The sequence below is a fragment of the Manihot esculenta genome, chromosome 15, assembly GCF_001659605.2.
Source record: "Manihot esculenta cultivar AM560-2 chromosome 15, M.esculenta_v8, whole genome shotgun sequence".
Classification (NCBI taxonomy): Eukaryota; Viridiplantae; Streptophyta; class Magnoliopsida; order Malpighiales; family Euphorbiaceae; genus Manihot; species Manihot esculenta.
In genome coordinates this window covers 6,465,730-6,482,790 of record NC_035175.2, presented here as the reverse complement: position 1 = coordinate 6,482,790, position 17,061 = coordinate 6,465,730, and the positions used below count along the sequence as shown (strand labels likewise).

Sequence of the window (17,061 nt, the reverse complement as noted above, 5' to 3'; positions counted from 1 at the left end):
CCTGCACTCTTATTTTCAAGCTACACTTGATTCTGCAATTCTTGAGACGTGGCTGATTACTACTTTATGAATGAACTAGCTATAACCTGCTTACGTTCCTGTTGTTTGCAATGCTAATCTAGTCACTTGAAACTTGCTGTAATTTGTTTGGAGTGCATTGCTGTAATGTAATTCTGCAACATTATCTTTTGTGTTTTATCTTTTCTTCTCCATCTTTCTCACCCATTTTCTTTTATTGGGACTATGGTCCTCAACGATCTAAAACTGAAAGCATCCTTGTCAGAAACGGAAAACTTTGGCTCAATATCATGAATGCCCCCTGGACCTGGCTGCCCAGTTGAGGATTGCTTCATTTCAGTGACCATTGACACTCTCTTGTATATGGGCAATAGATTGATGATGCCATTGCTCATTGCCATAAACCTTAAGTTATCTTTAGATGTACTTTAATATAAAGCTAAGTATCAAGTCACGTGGGCTTCCATACTAGATACTCAAAACAGTCGTCTGAGATCAATTAATATCAATGGTTTGGTTAAACAAAAACTTAATGATTCAGTTAATCGTACAGTAACCAGCCCTCACCAGTCTTTTTCTTCCCAAATAACTTCGGATTCCATCTGGGTCGCAGACCAGAAAATAACTTTAATGGAATGGGTCCTCTCTAATCCATACGCACCAAAAGAAAAAAAAAAAAACACTTTTTAAAAGCCAACTTTCTACTCGATTGCTGAACTTTGAAGATACAAAAATGGCAAAAAGGGATGGTCATTTTTTTTTGTAGAATCACAAAAGCCAAGTTATACCCTATCAGGCAAACTTTAATTATTATTTGAAAAGGGAAATCTTCCAATGCTCTTCGAGCGTACTGATACAGCAATTTTCGTTCTTATTTCCTGCAAAAGATTCCATATCCACCGTTGGAACCGCCAGTGCAATCCAGCGTGCCAAAATCCATCACCGCCGCCTCCTCTTTCTGTTCCAAGAATCCATCTGGAGAGAAAATGCATGAGCCACAATCAGCAGAAAGCAGAGAAGTTGTCCTGTACTTGTTTTCACCTCCCACAACTGGCATTGCCACTCCTGGCTTTGCAGGGTTCTTGAAATCAGTCTGGTAAGTCCTTCCAAGAACTCCTTCGACTTTCGAGGATAAGCTGTAGAACTTGAATTGAACCTCTAAATGAACAAAACAGTCATCAGAAGGTATCTGGTAGTTGTGGATTCTATCATCTTTTCTAGTTACGGGCACAACATTCACTGATATCTCTGCAACGTCCGGGATAGTGACTTGAACACTGTTCTTGCTTGACGTTCTGTCCACTCTAATGTTGCTTTCTGGGGACTGCCACGAAGATAAATGGTCTTCTGGTATCACTAGCTCTTTGCCGTTGTGGGTGAATCTTAGATGATCAATTTCATCATCCCATTTTTCTGCTTTGGTGGCCTCAAGCGAGAAAGTGTGAGAATTAAAGAGGATACCAAGGGCTTGAATCCAAGTATAGTCCCTGGTTCTGCCTGCTGGTCGGAGGCCAATGAAGTGGGCATTGATTTGCAGGTTGAGATCAGACACTAAGCTGAAATGCTCATTACTCTTGCCATGGAAGTAGAAGACAATGCCATCTCCACCGATGAAGCGAGGGTCCAAGCACGCTGCTCCAGGCGCATTGCAATTGGGTTTTCGATCTATTAATCAACAAACAGAAACTTGTTAAATAAAAGAGTTACCATATCCCATGAAATGAATAAGTTCATTTACGTAAAGTTGTAGAGAAATAAACTTACTTCTGCATTCAGGCATGCATATGGGTGAATTGCAGTTCAAATAGCAAGCTTTTGCTTTTGGGTCGGTTGGATAGAGATCTGGACACTGAGCTGGGCAACTTACCCTCTTGAGATAACAAGGCCCTCTTCTGATGCAAGTTACAGTAGCTGCATATATTTCTGATGCACCAGAAACAAAAAGCAGCAGAATGATGAATAACCTGTTGCTGCTGCTAGAGATCGCCATAGCTTTGCTTTTCCAATGGCCCAACTGTACATGCACTTGCTTCTAACACAAGTTCTGTTTTATAGAAACTCTTTCCGCAAGTGGGATTTCTTAATATTTAATTTCTGTCTCAAAGGAATCGAAGTTTCTGAATTTCTGATCCATTACATTATGTGATCATTAAATTTGGTCAATGCAAGTAACTATGGTTTTAAATTGGAAACAAGTACGATACTTGCAAATTGGCATTCACGTACACAGAATACATGGATACATTTTCAGATGTGGCTGGAAGAGAGCTGAAAGGTTCGACAATGTCAATCTGTACATTCATGTATAGCGAATAAAGGGCCAGATAACGTGCTGCGACCATGTGGGTGAGTGGACATGTATATATATTCTTGCCTGGTAAACAAGGGAAATGATGCAATACACGGAGAGTATGATGTGGTACGACGAAAAGCTATTTTCCTATAGCATATAAATAAAAATATCAGTAGGTTACTATTTTTTTCTTTCCAATTTTAATGGTTGGGAGTATAACACCATTCGTAGGATGTAATCGGTTAGCATTTGAACTGAATTTAAAACTTCATCTCAAATTCCATTAAAAATTAATCTAAACTATTTAAATTTATTACAAATATAATTATTATTATTCAAATAAAATTTAAATTTTATTTATCTTAATTAATAATTTATATATAAATATTTTTTATTAATAATTTTTATTTAAAAATTTAATATTTTTAAAAAATATTTAAATTTAAATTTTTAAATGAAAAATATAAAAAATTTATAAATATTATTATAAAAATATATTTTTATATTAAATTAATTATTTATATAAACGAATTGTGTAATTAGTACCTATGTATAACATTTGAATTTGATTCAAATATTAATTTTTAAATTTGAATTCATATCAAACTCAACTATAATTATCTAAATCTATTACTTTTTAACACTCGGTTGGATCGAGTAGCTAACAATACCAACCCCTTACCATCTCTAATCATTCATATATCACGTGATACTCACTAAATAAATTTTTTTAGCATGTGTAGCGGCTGCATATATAGATTTTGGGTTTAGTATGTTATGCTTTTCTTTTTGGATGAGTATTTCAGTTTTCCTGGTGGGTGGCTCGCTGGTTTTGTGTTCGGATGCTTCGTTTTCTGTGGGCAGTTCTATAATTCCTTTTCAGGTTTTTACTTGACATGCAATGCTCTTGTAAAGATCTACCTTGCTTGCTGTCCCATGTAAAGGAAAAATAAATGGCATTTGTAAAGATCATTATATTACAGATAAGTGATAATAATTTTTCAAATTTGCCTACTGTCAATTTTATTTTTGTATTTATGGAAGCAGATCAATTTTTAAAAAGAAAATTAAAAACTTTTTGAATAAATTACCTCTAAAATTTCAATTTAAACTCGATTTAGTCCGCAAAATAAAATTTCTGAGTTAAATTTAGACAAAAACTGAAAATACGGTAGGAAATTAAACATGACACACATTCATCTCTCAGTTGGAAATATTTGCATATGAAAGCCAAGTGAAAACCAAGCAAAATTGGGGTAGGGTTGGATATCCTGTGGAAGGCTTTAGGTAAGGATTTGAAACTTATATATTCCCAATTTATTAAGAATCCGTATGAACATATGTGATTGTGGAATTTCATGAAATGACAAACACCATCTAGATATCAAAACAATGACTTCAACATAATTTCCAAATGCATAAAAAACAGGGGAAGCATCTTTTAAATTTTTAACCGAAAATATATTGGCAGCCACCATTACTTATTTAACTAGAAGTCGCTAGCTTCTATTATTCTGTACTTTGGTAAGCCACGATTTCTTTGCCATCTACTTCCTGCAAACAATTCCATATCCTGCAGACGCCCCGCGGGTGCAGTCCAAGGTGCCAAAATCTATTATCGATGAGGTCTTTTGTTCTGAGCCGCCTTCAGAGAAGATGCAAGATTCGCATTTTGCAGAGAGAAGCGATGGGGTTTTGTATTTCTCTTCGTCTCCCAGAACTGGCATTGCCACACCAGGCTTTGCTGAGTTCTCAAAATCAGGCCTGTATGTCCTGCCCAACACTCCATCAACCATAGGGGACAGGTTAAAGAATCTAAATTGCACCTCCAAATGGGCAAAGCAGTCGTTAGCTGGTACTTGGTACTTATGGACTCTGTCATCTTCTTTAGTCACTGGCACCACATTGACCAAAATCTCTGCAGTATCTTTCAAGGTGACTATGACACTGTTCTTGCTTGATACTCTCTCTACTTTGACATCTTTCTGTGGGGAGTACCAGATGGAGAGGGAGCCTTCAGGAATGACTAAATCTTGCCCATTGTAGGTGAATTTTAGATGGTCATCTTCCCCATCCCAAGTTGCTGCTTTTGTGGCCTCAAGGGAGAAGGTGTAAGAGTTGAACAAGATGCCCAGGGCTTGAATCCAAGTGAAGTCCCGGGTTCTGCCTGCTGGCCTATGGCCAATGAAGCGTCCATTAATATGGAGATTGGAATCTGATACCAAGTTGAAATTCTCATTGCTCTTGCCATGGAAATAGAAAACAACACCATCACCACCAATAAAACGGGGGTCATAGCATGACGATCCTGGGGTGTTACAATCTGGTTTGCGACCTGAAAGTATCAAACACATATGTTTCACTGTATTAGTTCAATGTAATGATCCCCAATAATCTGAAATGAAAGAACAGTTAGCTAGCTTACGTTTGCACTCGGGCTTGCAATGTGGATTGTTACAGTTGACATAGCAAACTTTAGCCTTGGGGTTTTGTGAGGAAGTGCTGGGGCATTCATCAGGGCACCTCACATACTTGCCATAACATCGGGTTCCTGGGTTGCTGCACCAGAAATTTTCTGTTGCTGCATTTGCTTGTATGATAACTAAAATGAAGGCGAGAAGACTGATAAATAAGATCTTCATACTTGTCTTTAATTAATGATAGACGAAAGGAGAAAAGGAACAAGCCCGGTTGATGCCTGAATTCACCTTCTGCTGGTGCTATATATAGAATTCCCCAAGCAGACATACTTGTGAAACTGATTTGTGTTTTTCATTTTTAAAGGAGTTTATTTAAGCTTGTGATTTAATCTAATTTCAGCTTATATCCGAAGCATGAACATGGGCTGAATTGGTTCTCATTTCCATACGCCATTGCTTTCTGTGAAAGGAGAAGCAATTTGGAATCAAATTTCACTTTTATTTCCATAATTGATGCCGAAAGTATGTATAAACAAAAGTAGGGTGGGAGAGGGCCATGAAGCAACAAGCAAGTAATATGGAATTAGAAAATTTGTTCCTCATAGATCATTACTTATCATTTTGTTTCAATTACCTCTGGCCCCATAGAGTAAAATAGAATCCAAAGGTTGGTTTGGTTTATATTTTAAATTTAAATATTGGGTTTTATTAATTAATATTATGCAAAATTTTTGTTTGCTTATATCCCATGTAAAGAGCAAGGCTACTTTCCGCACAACACAAGGAATTTTCTTTTTTCCCTTTTTAAACCATTCAGTATTTGTATTTATGTAAATATTTATTCTAAGAACTATATATATATATATACAACTAAAATATGTATTTAAACAATAAAAAAGTTCATAACAAAAAGTTGTGCTCATTCTCTTCAAAAAGACACTTTAATTTTGAAGTTGATTTGAATTAAAACATTATGTTCTCATAAAAGAAATCCAATTATTAGAAGCTCTCTCTCTCTCTATATATATATCTTTATATCTTATACAGCCATATTCTCAATTATTAAAAATTTTTCCTTTTATTTGAAATTCAAAATTTCACAAGAATTTAATTTAATTATTTTTTATTTTAAAAAAATATTTTTTAATTTATAAAATTTTTTATTTTCAAATAAAATAAAATATGCATGATTTTACAAGAACGAATCATGTCAAATAGTGTATGAGAATTTAATTTAAATAATTTATTTTTCTTATGTTGAAAGAATTTATCTTTTAATTAAAAAAAGTAAAATTATGCATAATTATAAAAACTCAATTGAATTATGTTTTTTTTTTTTTTTGTCTAAACAGAGATATTTTTTATAAGTATATTTATTTTATTAAGAAATAAAATAATTAAGCAATAATGCGAAAATTATTAATATTAATTCTATAAATAAATAATTAAAAGATATGATCTTTTAGAAAATTATTTTGTATTAATTTGAATTAAATTATCAAAATTGATATATACATAGTAATTGGTTCATGATTCGGTTCCTCACCGCTAAATTAGGGTTTTTCCCTTAATAAGGGTCTTTTAAAAAATTAATTCCTAAACCCCTGATTCGAGAAATAATTTCTTCTCAAATCAAGGTGAATTTAGAGACTACCACCGTTAAAATGCGGTAAAACTTACCATATTTTAAAAGTACACTTGACTTTTAAAATAAATAAAAAGAATTAAATACTGTGCTTATAAAATTAATACCATAACGCATTTATGAAGTGGGGTAAGATATTTTATATATATATACATATATTAAAATTAATGTAATATTATGATCTTTAAAATTTAATAAAATTTATAATTTAATTTTAAACTTTTTAAATAATAAATAACTTAATTTTTAAAATTTTATTTTATAAATAAAAAATTTATTCTCTAAATTTACTGTTATTCATAAAAAAATAAATATACTCTCCACCCTTTTAATATATATCAAAACATTTTATAGCAATTTTATATTAAATATTTACTTTTATATAAATTTTTAAATTTTAAATTTTAAAGTTTTAATTTATATTAAAATATTTATAGTAGATTTTTATTAAATTTTTTTCTTATGATTCAAACCTTAACTTCTAAATTACTAATTTTTAATTTATATTAAAATATTTTATTACAGTCTTATATTAAATATTTTTTTAAATTTTATTAATATAATAAATTTTTTTATAAAATTTATAAATTTTTTTAAAATATATAATCACCTATAGATGTATAAAATAAAAAAAATAAAATACAAACACTTAAAAGTTAAATTATTTATATTAACATGATAAAAATATATACTTAATGAATACTATTTTATTATGTAACTATAATAATTTAATTATTTGAATTTTATTTTTTATAATAATTTAATTTTTATATTAAAAAAAGTAATTTATTACTTTAACATAGTAAAAAAATTTAATACAAAATTATATTAAAATATTTGATATAAATTGAAAAATAATAAATTTAAAAATTAAAGATTCAAGTGGAAAAATATTTAATATAAAATTAATATAAATATCTTAATATAAATTAAAAGTCAGATTTAAGGGTTTATACAACAAAGCAAATATTTAACATAATGCTCTTATAAAATGTGTTTATATATATTGAAAGAGTTCAAAATTTAATTATTTTTTTATGAATGACAGTAAATTTAAGAGAATAAATATTTTACTAATAAAATAAAAATTTAAAAATTAAATTATTTATTATTTTAAAAATTTAGATTAAATTGTAAGTTTTATTAAATTTTAAACATTATAGTATAAATTAATTTTAATATATATATATATATATAATATAATACCTTACCACACTTCATAGGTGTGGTAAGATATTATTATTTTTTTATTTTTTAGTATATTTTTAATTTTTTCAAAAATTTTACCTAAAATGAGGTAGTATCTAAATTCATTCTAATTTGAAAAATATTTTTTTTCAAACGAGGGTTTACGAATTATTTTCTTATAAAACACTTATCAAGCAAAAAGCCTGCCAAATTAGTGGACTACCCCTACCAATTTAATGAGGTTTAGATAAGTGAAAATTTTTATTTTGATCCAGTTTAAATTGATTTATCCTATGAGATTTGGATTAACAATAATTTTTTAGGCTTTGAATATATATAAAATTCAGTCTAAGCAAATTTTCTCTTAGATGAATACTTGGTTTTACACCCACTGCAGTGTGATCTTCAGGCGTCCCTTGACATAGGATTGCTATTGGCCTTTTGTAATGATCATTAGCTTATATGATAATTGATAATTACTAATTACTAGGGCTGTAGAAAGCTTTGGGCAAGGATTTGAATTCCCAATTTATAGAAGGATGCATAGGTTATTAAATGTGATAGTAGGCTTGGTGCTGTCTACCTCTTGAACTTTGGCCCAAATGAGTTCATTTTCCTTGTTGAGATTCCCTGAATTTCTTTTGTGCTGCCATATTAATAAATATGAATATTTCAGAGCGATCAGTCACTACATTGGAAGTAATACAAATTCCCAGCTAACTGCAATTGGAGAAGGGAAGACCCTGTAAAATTATTCGGTGACTGCAGATATTTAAGATGTTTTCCATTTATAGGCTATGCTTTCTTTGAAGAAATCTTTCAATTAATAAGTTTCTTTTGCATGGCTGTAACAATCAAGTAGCTGTAACTTGCTTCTTTGGCTGCTTGAATCGGGTTGCCCTCAGTCACTTTGCTAGGTGTGCTGGTGTTTTTGAGGTTGTACAGATTTTAGTTGCCTTGGTCTTTTGTTGGTCTTGGCTTTTGGTTTTGTTTGTTCTGTTTGATGGTTCTCACAGTTTCTTCTCTTAGTATGTCAATGCTTAGGTTAGAGATTTTTTTTCTGGCTTAGTTTGTGGGCTTTAGTGGTGTGTTCATGCTAAGTTCTCCTGATTATATTTTTATAATAAATCTTTCTTTAGAAAAAGAAATCTAATGTAACTAGATCATATAAAAACAAAAATCCCAAGCAACTTAACCAGGATTTTGTTTCTTTGTAACTTATTTTATTATTTGTTCAACATAAGCTTCCAATGCATAAAAAAAGGCAAAGCATCTTTCACAATTTTAACTGGAATGAGTGAACTACACTTCTTAAACCACATATATGGGCAGCCACCATTACTTATTCACCCGGAAGCTACCTGAAGCTTCTAGCTTCTATTATTCTGTACTTGGTAAGCCGCAATTTCTTTGGCATTTACTTCCTGCAAATAATTCCATAACCTGCCGAAGCCCCGCGGGTACAGTCTAGAGTGCCAAAATCTATTATCGATGAGGTCTTTTGTTCTGAGCCACCTTGAGAGAAGATGCAAGATTCGCATTTTGCAGAGAGAAGCGATGGGGTTTTGTATTTCTCTTCATCTCCCAAAACTGGCATTGCAACACCAGGCTTTGCTGAGTTCTCAAAGTCAGGCCTATAAGTTCTGCCCAGTACTCCATCAACCTTAGGGGATAGGTTAAAGAACCTAAACTGCACCTCCAAATGGACGAAGCAGTCGTTAGCAGGTACTTGGTACTTATGGACTCTGTCATCTTCTTTAGTCACTGGCACCACATTGATCAAAATCTCAGCAGTATCCTTCAAGGTGACTATGACGCTGTTCTTGCTTGATATTCTCTCTACTTTAATATCTTTCCGTGGGGAGTACCAGATGGAGAGAGAGCCTTCAGGAATGACTAAATCTTGCCCATTGTAGGTGAATTTTAGATGGTCAACTTCCCCATCCCAAGTTGCTGATTTTGTGGCCTCAAGGGAGAAGGTGTAAGAGTTGAACAGGATGCCCAGGGCTTGAATCCAAGTGAAATCCCGGCTTCTGCCTGCTGGCCTGTGGCCAATGAAACGTCCATTAATATGGAGAATGGAATCTGATACTAAGTTGAAATGCTCATTGCTCTTGCCATGGAAATAGAAAACAACACCATCACCACCAATAAAACGGGGGTCATAGCATGCCGATCCTGGGGTGTTACAATCTGGTTTGCGACCTGAAAATATCAAACACATATGTTTCACTATATTAGTTCAATGTAATGATCCCCAATAATCTGAAATGAAAGAATATAGTGAGCTAGCTTACGTTTGCACTCGGGCTTGCAATGTGGATTGTTACAGTTGACATAGCAAACTTTAGCTTTTGGGTTTTGTGAGGAAGTGCTGGGGCATTCGTCAGGGCACCTCACATACTTCCCATAACATCGTGTTCCTGGGTTGCTGCACCAGAAATTTTCTGTTGCTGCATTTGCTTGTATAGTTACTAAAATAAAGGCGAGAAGACTGATAAATAAGATCTTCATACTTCTCTTTAATTAATGATAGACGAAAGGAGAAAAGGAACAAGCCCGATTGATGCTTGAACTCACCTTCTGCTGGTGCTATATATAGAATTCTCCAAGCAGACATACTTCTGAATCTGATTTCTGTTTTTTATTTTTAAAACAGTTTTTTGAAACTTGTGATTTAATCTAAGTTTAGCTTATATTTTTCGCATGAACATGGGTTGAACTGATACTCTCTTGCATATGGCATTGCTTTCTATGAAAGGGAAGCCCATAGGTGATTATTGATGCCTTCGTAGTGCAATTTTACTTCCCCAGACGAGACTGTCCTCTGTACTTCAAAATGGCCGGCAGGAAATTAGGAACTTGAGCATCATTGAGGACACATTATGCAATTCAATGAGGCGTGGCACTGGATTGATAATCAAAAGTAGATTTCAAGCCAAATTGTTGTGATTTCTTTTGAAGTGATCAAATTATGGCTTCATGCTCAATCAAAGATGCAAGGAGAAGAATTTGGGATCAACATAGGGCTTGGAAATATTTAATTTTAGTTTTTATTCCCACAATTGATGCCGAAAGTAAATTCTGTACACAGAAGTTGGCTCGGCTAGGGCTAACTTTAATGCAGTCACCGGATAATTTTTTGGAATTCTACTGTGAGATGTATATATATATATATTTTTAAAAAAAAAAAACTAAAAGGATATGTTTTAACGATAAAAAAGGTTCATGAAAAGCTTCAAAGCACACTTTAACTTTAATGCAGATTTGTACTAAAAAATTGTGAATTCATAAAATAAATTTATTTAAAAGATATATCTTACAAAGTCATATTGGCGGAAGAAATTTACAATAATAACATTGCCAAATGATAAAACAAATTATATAGCATTGTGAAAACAATCAATATTAATTTAATTCTATGATTTAAATTTTTTTTCCCTTCTAGTCTATTGAGGTTTTGGATCTGCTGTAATGTGATCTTCGATACATCTCTTTGCCTAGGATTATGCCAATTCTCTGATCCGTCGAGTTTACTTTTTCTTGCTTTTTCTATTTTTTTTCAAAGAAAAATTGTATTAATCAGGTTATGAAAGCTAAAATATCATATACAATTTAAAATTGCGTCAAAAGATTACAAAGAAAAATATCACAATTTTTCTTATTTTTTGTCCGCTACTCTGAATACACTTCCTAACCTTCCCTTCACTATTTTTTGTTTCCAGTAGGCACAAAAGATCTGGGGAATGGATATTATACATCCTTTTAAGGTTATGGATTGCGAGGGGATTCCCCACACTCTGACAATTCCATGACAAAAGCTTCATTTGGATAGGTGGGGCTATTTGGAGCTGGCTACCTCCGCCCTTTCAGAGAGCACTGCTGACGGATTCAAGCATGGCTTTTTAGCAATATCTTCGGAGAGAACATCCGATTTCCTTTTCTCTGTTCCTCCCTCATTCTGTTTCTCACCGTTAACTTCTTCTATAACCACTGAGGATTGCTTCTTAGCTCTGGCTAATCTCTTCCAATGATGCTTCGTAATACCCTGAATTTTCCCTGAAATAGCTAGTTTCTGGCAGTGAACATTCGGCTGATGCTCTTCCTTTAAAACATGGGCTCGATTTAGAAAGAACATTTGGATTGCCAGTGGGATAAGCTGATCCAGGTGTAGGAGATCTTTTGGGCCCAAATTATTCCCTGGAACTTGAATCGGTGCATATCGTTGGGCCAGATTAAGCTTCCTTTCATTCCATGTGTTCCTATAAATGGGTTGTTCTCCTTCAGCTTTAAGGGATGGCTCAATAGTAATAAAAGGATGGCGCGTGTTCTGGTTGGTCGTGGTTCTCTCCTCTTGAAGGGTGGAGCATTGAGAGTCCTTTCCCACGATATCACAATTAATGTCTTTGTTTCTTATGCCAGCCACCCATTGCTCAGCAAGGTACATCGCCGACTGAAAATAGTCAAGAAGATCGGGAAAGGATTTGAAAAAATCTTATGCATGAAATTCTTGATTTCCCCTTTGTACCGTGAAATCTCTCAAAAGTTCTTGGATTAGAGATTTTGACAGAAAGGTTGTTTGTGGCTCTTTGGGTCGTAGCAGGTTTTGTGTCAGAGGTAGGCTCACATCGGAGGTTGCACTGTAACAGTTGCTCAATGTAGAAAGACGTCCCGTACCGGTAAAATATCAAAAATTAAAATTATATATAATAATTAATATAAAATTATTAAATAATTTAAATTAATTATGTTAGATTAAATAAAAAGTAGATTCAAAAATTGTTTGGCTTAATTTGAGCTTACCTGTTTCAAGGTCGGAGAAGTTGTACCCGAGAATTCAGACATCACTATATTTGTTTAGTTAGATAAGAGAGCGAAAGGTCCTTTGATAAACAAGTTTGGTGGTGAAATGGAAGGAGTAAAAGGAAAAATTATTCGAATTGATATCGGGTGTAAAGGGGAGCAAGGCGAGAACTGGATTACAAGCAAAAATCGAAATGGTTGGTTGTGGGGTTTGGATTTTAGAAGTGGTAAAACTCAGATCGTGAAGAAGGATCTTGCTTGGCCGTCAACGTCGGAGCTGGTAACAACCATGGCATAATCGTGGGTTCATAAAGGTTACTATTCGAATAGCTTCTTCTTGGTTCAACATCCCAGAGCCATTGATTTTCCTGTTCTAATTAAGGTTATGGCTTTCATCCAATTACCGAACTTGTTTCTACCCTCCCTCAAGCCTGTTCCTTGCTCAGCCGACCGAAAATGGTCAAGAAGATAGAGTAAGGATTTGAAAAAATCTTGTGCATGAAATTCTTGATTTCCTCTTTGTACCATGAAATCTCTGAAAAGTTCTTGGATCAGAGATTTTGACAGAAAGGTTATTTGTAGCTCTTTGGGTTGTGGCAGGTTTTGTGTTAGAGGTAGACTCACATCCGAGGTTGCATAGTCTTGGAAAATTGGTTGGCTCGAGGAAACTTGGCCGACGGTGAGGTTTGGAGAGGAGGGTGAAGGGTTTTTCGACACAGCAGGTGGTTCCTCACCCGGGAACCCAGGAGGGCGGTGTTCAAAGACAAGCTTTGAATTGAGGATTTAGACATCACTATGTTTGTCTATTTGGGTAAGAGAGCGGGAGGTCCTTTGATAAACAAATTTGGTAGTGAAATGGAAGGAGAGTTTAAGGATAAATCATTCGGATTGATATTGGGTGTAAAAGGGAGCGACGCGAGAACTGGATTACAAGCAGAAATAGAAATGGTTGATTGTGGGATTTGGATTTGAGAAGTGGTAAACTCAGATGTGAAGAAGGAAAGACTTGCTTGGCCGTCAACGTCGAAGCTGGTAACAATCATGACATAATCGTGGGTTCATAGAGGTTACTCTTTAAAGAAGCCTCTTCTTGATTCAACATCCTAGAGGCATTGATTTTCCCTGTTATAGTCTCCATTTAAAAAAAAAAAAAATTTCTTTTTTCTGCTTTATTCTCTTTACTTTTTATATTTTAAAATAAAGATAAATTTTTATTTTTCTGATTTCAAAAATTAAATTTCAGAAAAATCATCTTCACACACGACTCAAATTTTATTATTTTTATCAATTTTTTTCATCACCGTGTCGAAAGAACATTCTTGTAAATAAAGGAGCTGATTATGTACCGTCGAGGGTCTGTTAGTGAGCACGTACCTGAAATCGACCTCAAGAATATCAAATATGAACTAGAATAGATTGGCCCCTTTGCTGAGAACTTGATAGGCACGGCGAGTTATCCAGGCTTTACTTAGGGCTGCCTTGAGAGTGTTGACATTAAAATTCTTGGATGAAATGACAGTGTCTGAGCATTGAAGACTCTGGGCTCTATTGATCAGCTCAGACATATTCTTGTCCAGATCTTCCATGATGAGTGAGGCAAAGGAAAAGCGCAAGAGAGAACAGGAAAGGAAGGAGAAGAGAAGAGAGAGGCAAAGATGGAAGGCCTGTTAATTCATGGCCAGTCCAGTTTTGCTTCTAATGCTTTTCGTGTTATTTTATTGTAATTTTGAAAAACAGAATTGGGCCGATTATTTTGGCCCAATCCAGTTTTGTAATTTTTTGTAAACACCTCCACGTTTTGACATCCTTGCGGCAGGTATAGCGTTCAAGTGATTATAAGTCCAATCAGAGGCGTGTCTCTTAGAGAAAGACTCGTCATCGTCGTCGGAGTTTGATATGCGAGCAAGCTAAACCAATTAACTGTGTCGTGCAAAATATTTGCCATTGCTGTCATCTATCAGATTTCTTTACATATCAAGTACTACTTTTAACTCCCACCAGTCATGCCTGCCAAAAATTCATTCACCAGAAAAAAAAAAGGTCATCACAAAAATTAGCTAAGTATTTAGTGGGTGTCAAAGGCTTGAATTATTTAAACACCGGCAATATATATCCCTATCGCCCATAGGGTACACATATGTTCAAATACATTGGAATTGGAAAATATTGTAAATTGCATATATAATTATGACATGGCAAACACCATTGTTCATTCAGAAACAGCAAGGAATTTATTGAAATAACCTGCTCTTCAGGAAAACTTGAAAATCAGAACTCTAGGAAACTTCTTTTCTGCACTTGCATGGGCAAGTGCGGACAACTCGAAATGGAAACATAACCTAAGGTGCGGCGTTTTGCATGAAATCCACACAAGTGCGGCAGTTGCAGTCAATAAACCTGCACTTGAGGCAGCCAAAGCAGACGCAAGAAGTGCAGCCATCGCAAGCCGGTACCCGAGGACAACCTCTGCTGTTCTTGCGGCTGGCCCGCTCTTCATCATCATTGCAGGTTATTCTGCATAACATACATAAAAAAATATGACCATATCGGGCAATTTCTAATTGAAAAGTACACGATTTACATTATGTATGCTAGCATTTGCATGTCTGTAGATACAGGTGAAGGAAGAATTAGAAGTGTAGTTGGTGCAAAGTAATGTGGCACAACTTGTACAAACAGTTCAGGAGAGAGATGCAAGTTGAGAGTGTGGCAGATTGTGCAGGAATAGATGAAAGTAAACTGGAAAAGAGTTGCCAAAACAAGTGCAATACTATGCATATAGAGAGAGAGAGAGAGAGAAAGAGAGAAGTAACTTGGAACTCTCTAAACCATATCAAATTATGATGAATATAATTGAGGCTATAACTGCAACTCTGACATGAAGAAATTATATAATAAAGCGGTAAGATCATGATAGTATATGACATTATATATTATTTTTTTGTAAAAGAAAAAGTAGTAGTTTGCATTTTTTAGGGTTCACTTATGAAAAGTATAAGTTATATTGGCAAGAAAAGTTGTTGTAATCATTGGGTAATTAGCTATGTGCCATTCTATAATTGGTTTGCCATTCTATGTATTGATCCTACATGGAACGGAATAGCAGTGGTATTGTAAAGCCTCTTAGAAGGAAGAGTTCAACTTAAAGGAAATACTCTTATTGTGTATTGAGTCGTATAATTCAAAAGCTATTCATCTACAGAATAATTATATCTTCAGAAGAGCGTCAAACTAGTAGACCATTAATCAAATGTCTGTCTCATAATAAGAAAGAGAGGGAGTTTTGAGTGCTTACTTGTCGTAAGGCCTATCAGCACAAATCCACTTTTTCTTGAGCACAGCATCATGGTAGATCCTGCACTCCTCCTTGGTCCTCAGGCGAAACCTGCGTTCTTTCTTGCATTTGGAGCACTGAATGAGTTCATCACGATGAAATATTCGTCTCATCGACCCACTTGCCCCGTTAGCCGTATGCTTATAATACTTGAGCAATGGGGTTCTCCACAAGGGCACCTTTTTATCTTTCATTAGCACCCATAAGTGGCTGGTCCACTTCCTGCTACCTTCTCTCCCTGAATGCTTCTCAAATTCATATGGCGTGAATCTCTCTGTACAAATCATTGGTTAGCAAAAATGAAGAAACTATTATACATTCAGGATACTATTGTCAGCTCAGGTAAACAGGTCCCTTTCTGGAAACAATCAATGATCCAGATAACGTGCATGAAAAGAAGATTTGAAATTATTCTCTATCCTTATCAAGGGATGGAAAAACAAGAACTACAGGTAGAGGAGCCAAGAGTATAAACTTTTCAAGGTTTCACTTCTTTTTCAAGGAATCAACCTTTTCCTTTTTATATATCTTTATAAGATTCATTGAACCCCATAGATATTCACCTAGAATGCTGCCTCAATATTGAAAACAGTTAGTTTATCATCGTACACCCTCAGATTAAAAGATAGAATTCACCTCCCAAAAAAAAAAACCTTGAACAAACCTCTTAATGATCAATGAATAAACAACTCCTTGGCGATCTAGCTAACGGAAATTTGCCTGCCCTGTGGTGACGAAGGTTCAAAGTTCATATATTTGTGTGTGCATTTGCATTTTATCAACAAATTTTGCATACAAAACTTTTTACCTAATTAAGAAAATAAGAACCATTAAGCTAAATTAAAATTGAAGAAAACAAGCCCAAAGTTTCATATAATAACATATAGAATAAAATGTAGAAAGAATATAATGAAAAGGAAATAGGAAAGAGTAATTGGTGATCTGCAAGATACACTCACGCTCCCTGCATCCAGAACTACAATCGCAGGCTATCAGAAATTGGCCATTTGCATGAACTCTAAGGGTTCCTATAGCATCGCCATACTTCCTACTAGTGCATCCACAGTTCACTTCAACGTAATCGGGTCCTCTCTTGTATCCATCCATGTCTTGTAGCTCCATCTCAACAAAAAGGGCTTCGCTGATCTGAATCTCAATTTCCATTTCCCTGCTCGTACCAGCTGCGTCTAAAAACATAATCAAGAAGAAACCCCTTGCAAAGATTTGTTGCGGCAAACTCAGAATATATGATGTCTTCAAAAACTCACATATATATGTATATCAAATCTGGGTGTATAAAGAAACTGAAACCCACTTTTCAAAGAGATGTCAAGAAGCAATACATGGGCAGCCAAAACGT

At 34.4% G+C, this 17,061-nt stretch overlaps 4 protein-coding genes across 4 annotated transcripts; all 4 read right to left on the bottom strand.

Annotated features, from left to right (window-relative positions):
- Nucleotides 1-701: 701 nt before the first annotated feature.
- Nucleotides 702-2,056, bottom strand: LOC110602603. Its single transcript, XM_021740163.1, has 2 exons — nt 1,783-2,056; nt 702-1,683 (listed from the first exon to the last, which is right to left on the bottom strand). Exons 1-2 carry the CDS (start codon nt 2,006-2,008, stop codon nt 890-892), a joined length of 1,020 nt encoding a protein of 339 aa, XP_021595855.1. The 5' UTR covers nt 2,009-2,056; the 3' UTR covers nt 702-889.
- A 1,546-nt stretch (nt 2,057-3,602) lies between these two features.
- LOC110602552 lies at nt 3,603-5,162 on the bottom strand. The gene is made up of 2 exons (XM_021740101.2): nt 4,737-5,162; nt 3,603-4,646 (listed from the first exon to the last, which is right to left on the bottom strand). The coding sequence occupies exons 1-2, from the start codon at nt 4,951-4,953 to the stop codon at nt 3,859-3,861; spliced, it is 1,005 nt and encodes a 334-aa protein (XP_021595793.1). The 5' UTR covers nt 4,954-5,162; the 3' UTR covers nt 3,603-3,858.
- A 3,572-nt stretch (nt 5,163-8,734) lies between these two features.
- On the bottom strand, nt 8,735-10,131 carry LOC110602713. The gene is made up of 2 exons (XM_021740306.2): nt 9,862-10,131; nt 8,735-9,769 (listed from the first exon to the last, which is right to left on the bottom strand). Exons 1-2 carry the CDS (start codon nt 10,076-10,078, stop codon nt 8,982-8,984), a joined length of 1,005 nt encoding a protein of 334 aa, XP_021595998.1. The 5' UTR covers nt 10,079-10,131; the 3' UTR covers nt 8,735-8,981.
- Nucleotides 10,132-14,473: 4,342 nt separating this feature from the next.
- On the bottom strand, nt 14,474-16,964 carry LOC110600940 (protein ULTRAPETALA 2). Its single transcript, XM_021737891.2, has 3 exons — nt 16,661-16,964; nt 15,663-15,975; nt 14,474-14,881 (listed from the first exon to the last, which is right to left on the bottom strand). Exons 1-3 carry the CDS (start codon nt 16,896-16,898, stop codon nt 14,707-14,709), a joined length of 726 nt encoding a protein of 241 aa, XP_021593583.2. The 5' UTR covers nt 16,899-16,964; the 3' UTR covers nt 14,474-14,706.
- Nucleotides 16,965-17,061: the final 97 nt, after the last annotated feature.

What these genes read in the sequence shown, in the direction of transcription:
- LOC110600940 (XM_021737891.2), bottom strand. Translation starts at nt 16,898, where the DNA reads ATGTTTTTAGACGCAGCTGGTACGAGCAGGGAAATGGAAATTGAGATT. An exon ending in TAGTTCTGGATGCAGGGAGC is followed by an intron (nt 15,976 to 16,660) that starts GTGAGTGTATCT and finishes TGATTTGTACAG; the next exon opens with AGAGATTCACGCCATATGAA. An exon ending in GCTGATAGGCCTTACGACAA is followed by an intron (nt 14,882 to 15,662) that starts GTAAGCACTCAA and finishes TATGTTATGCAG; the next exon opens with AATAACCTGCAATGATGATG.
- LOC110602552 (XM_021740101.2), bottom strand. Translation starts at nt 4,953, where the DNA reads ATGAAGATCTTATTTATCAGTCTTCTCGCCTTCATTTTAGTTATCATA. An exon ending in TTGCAAGCCCGAGTGCAAAC is followed by an intron (nt 4,647 to 4,736) that starts GTAAGCTAGCTA and finishes TGATACTTTCAG; the next exon opens with GTCGCAAACCAGATTGTAAC.
- LOC110602603 (XM_021740163.1), bottom strand. Translation starts at nt 2,008, where the DNA reads ATGGCGATCTCTAGCAGCAGCAACAGGTTATTCATCATTCTGCTGCTT. An exon ending in ATGCATGCCTGAATGCAGAA is followed by an intron (nt 1,684 to 1,782) that starts GTAAGTTTATTT and finishes GTTGATTAATAG; the next exon opens with ATCGAAAACCCAATTGCAAT.
- LOC110602713 (XM_021740306.2), bottom strand. Translation starts at nt 10,078, where the DNA reads ATGAAGATCTTATTTATCAGTCTTCTCGCCTTTATTTTAGTAACTATA. An exon ending in TTGCAAGCCCGAGTGCAAAC is followed by an intron (nt 9,770 to 9,861) that starts GTAAGCTAGCTC and finishes TGATATTTTCAG; the next exon opens with GTCGCAAACCAGATTGTAAC.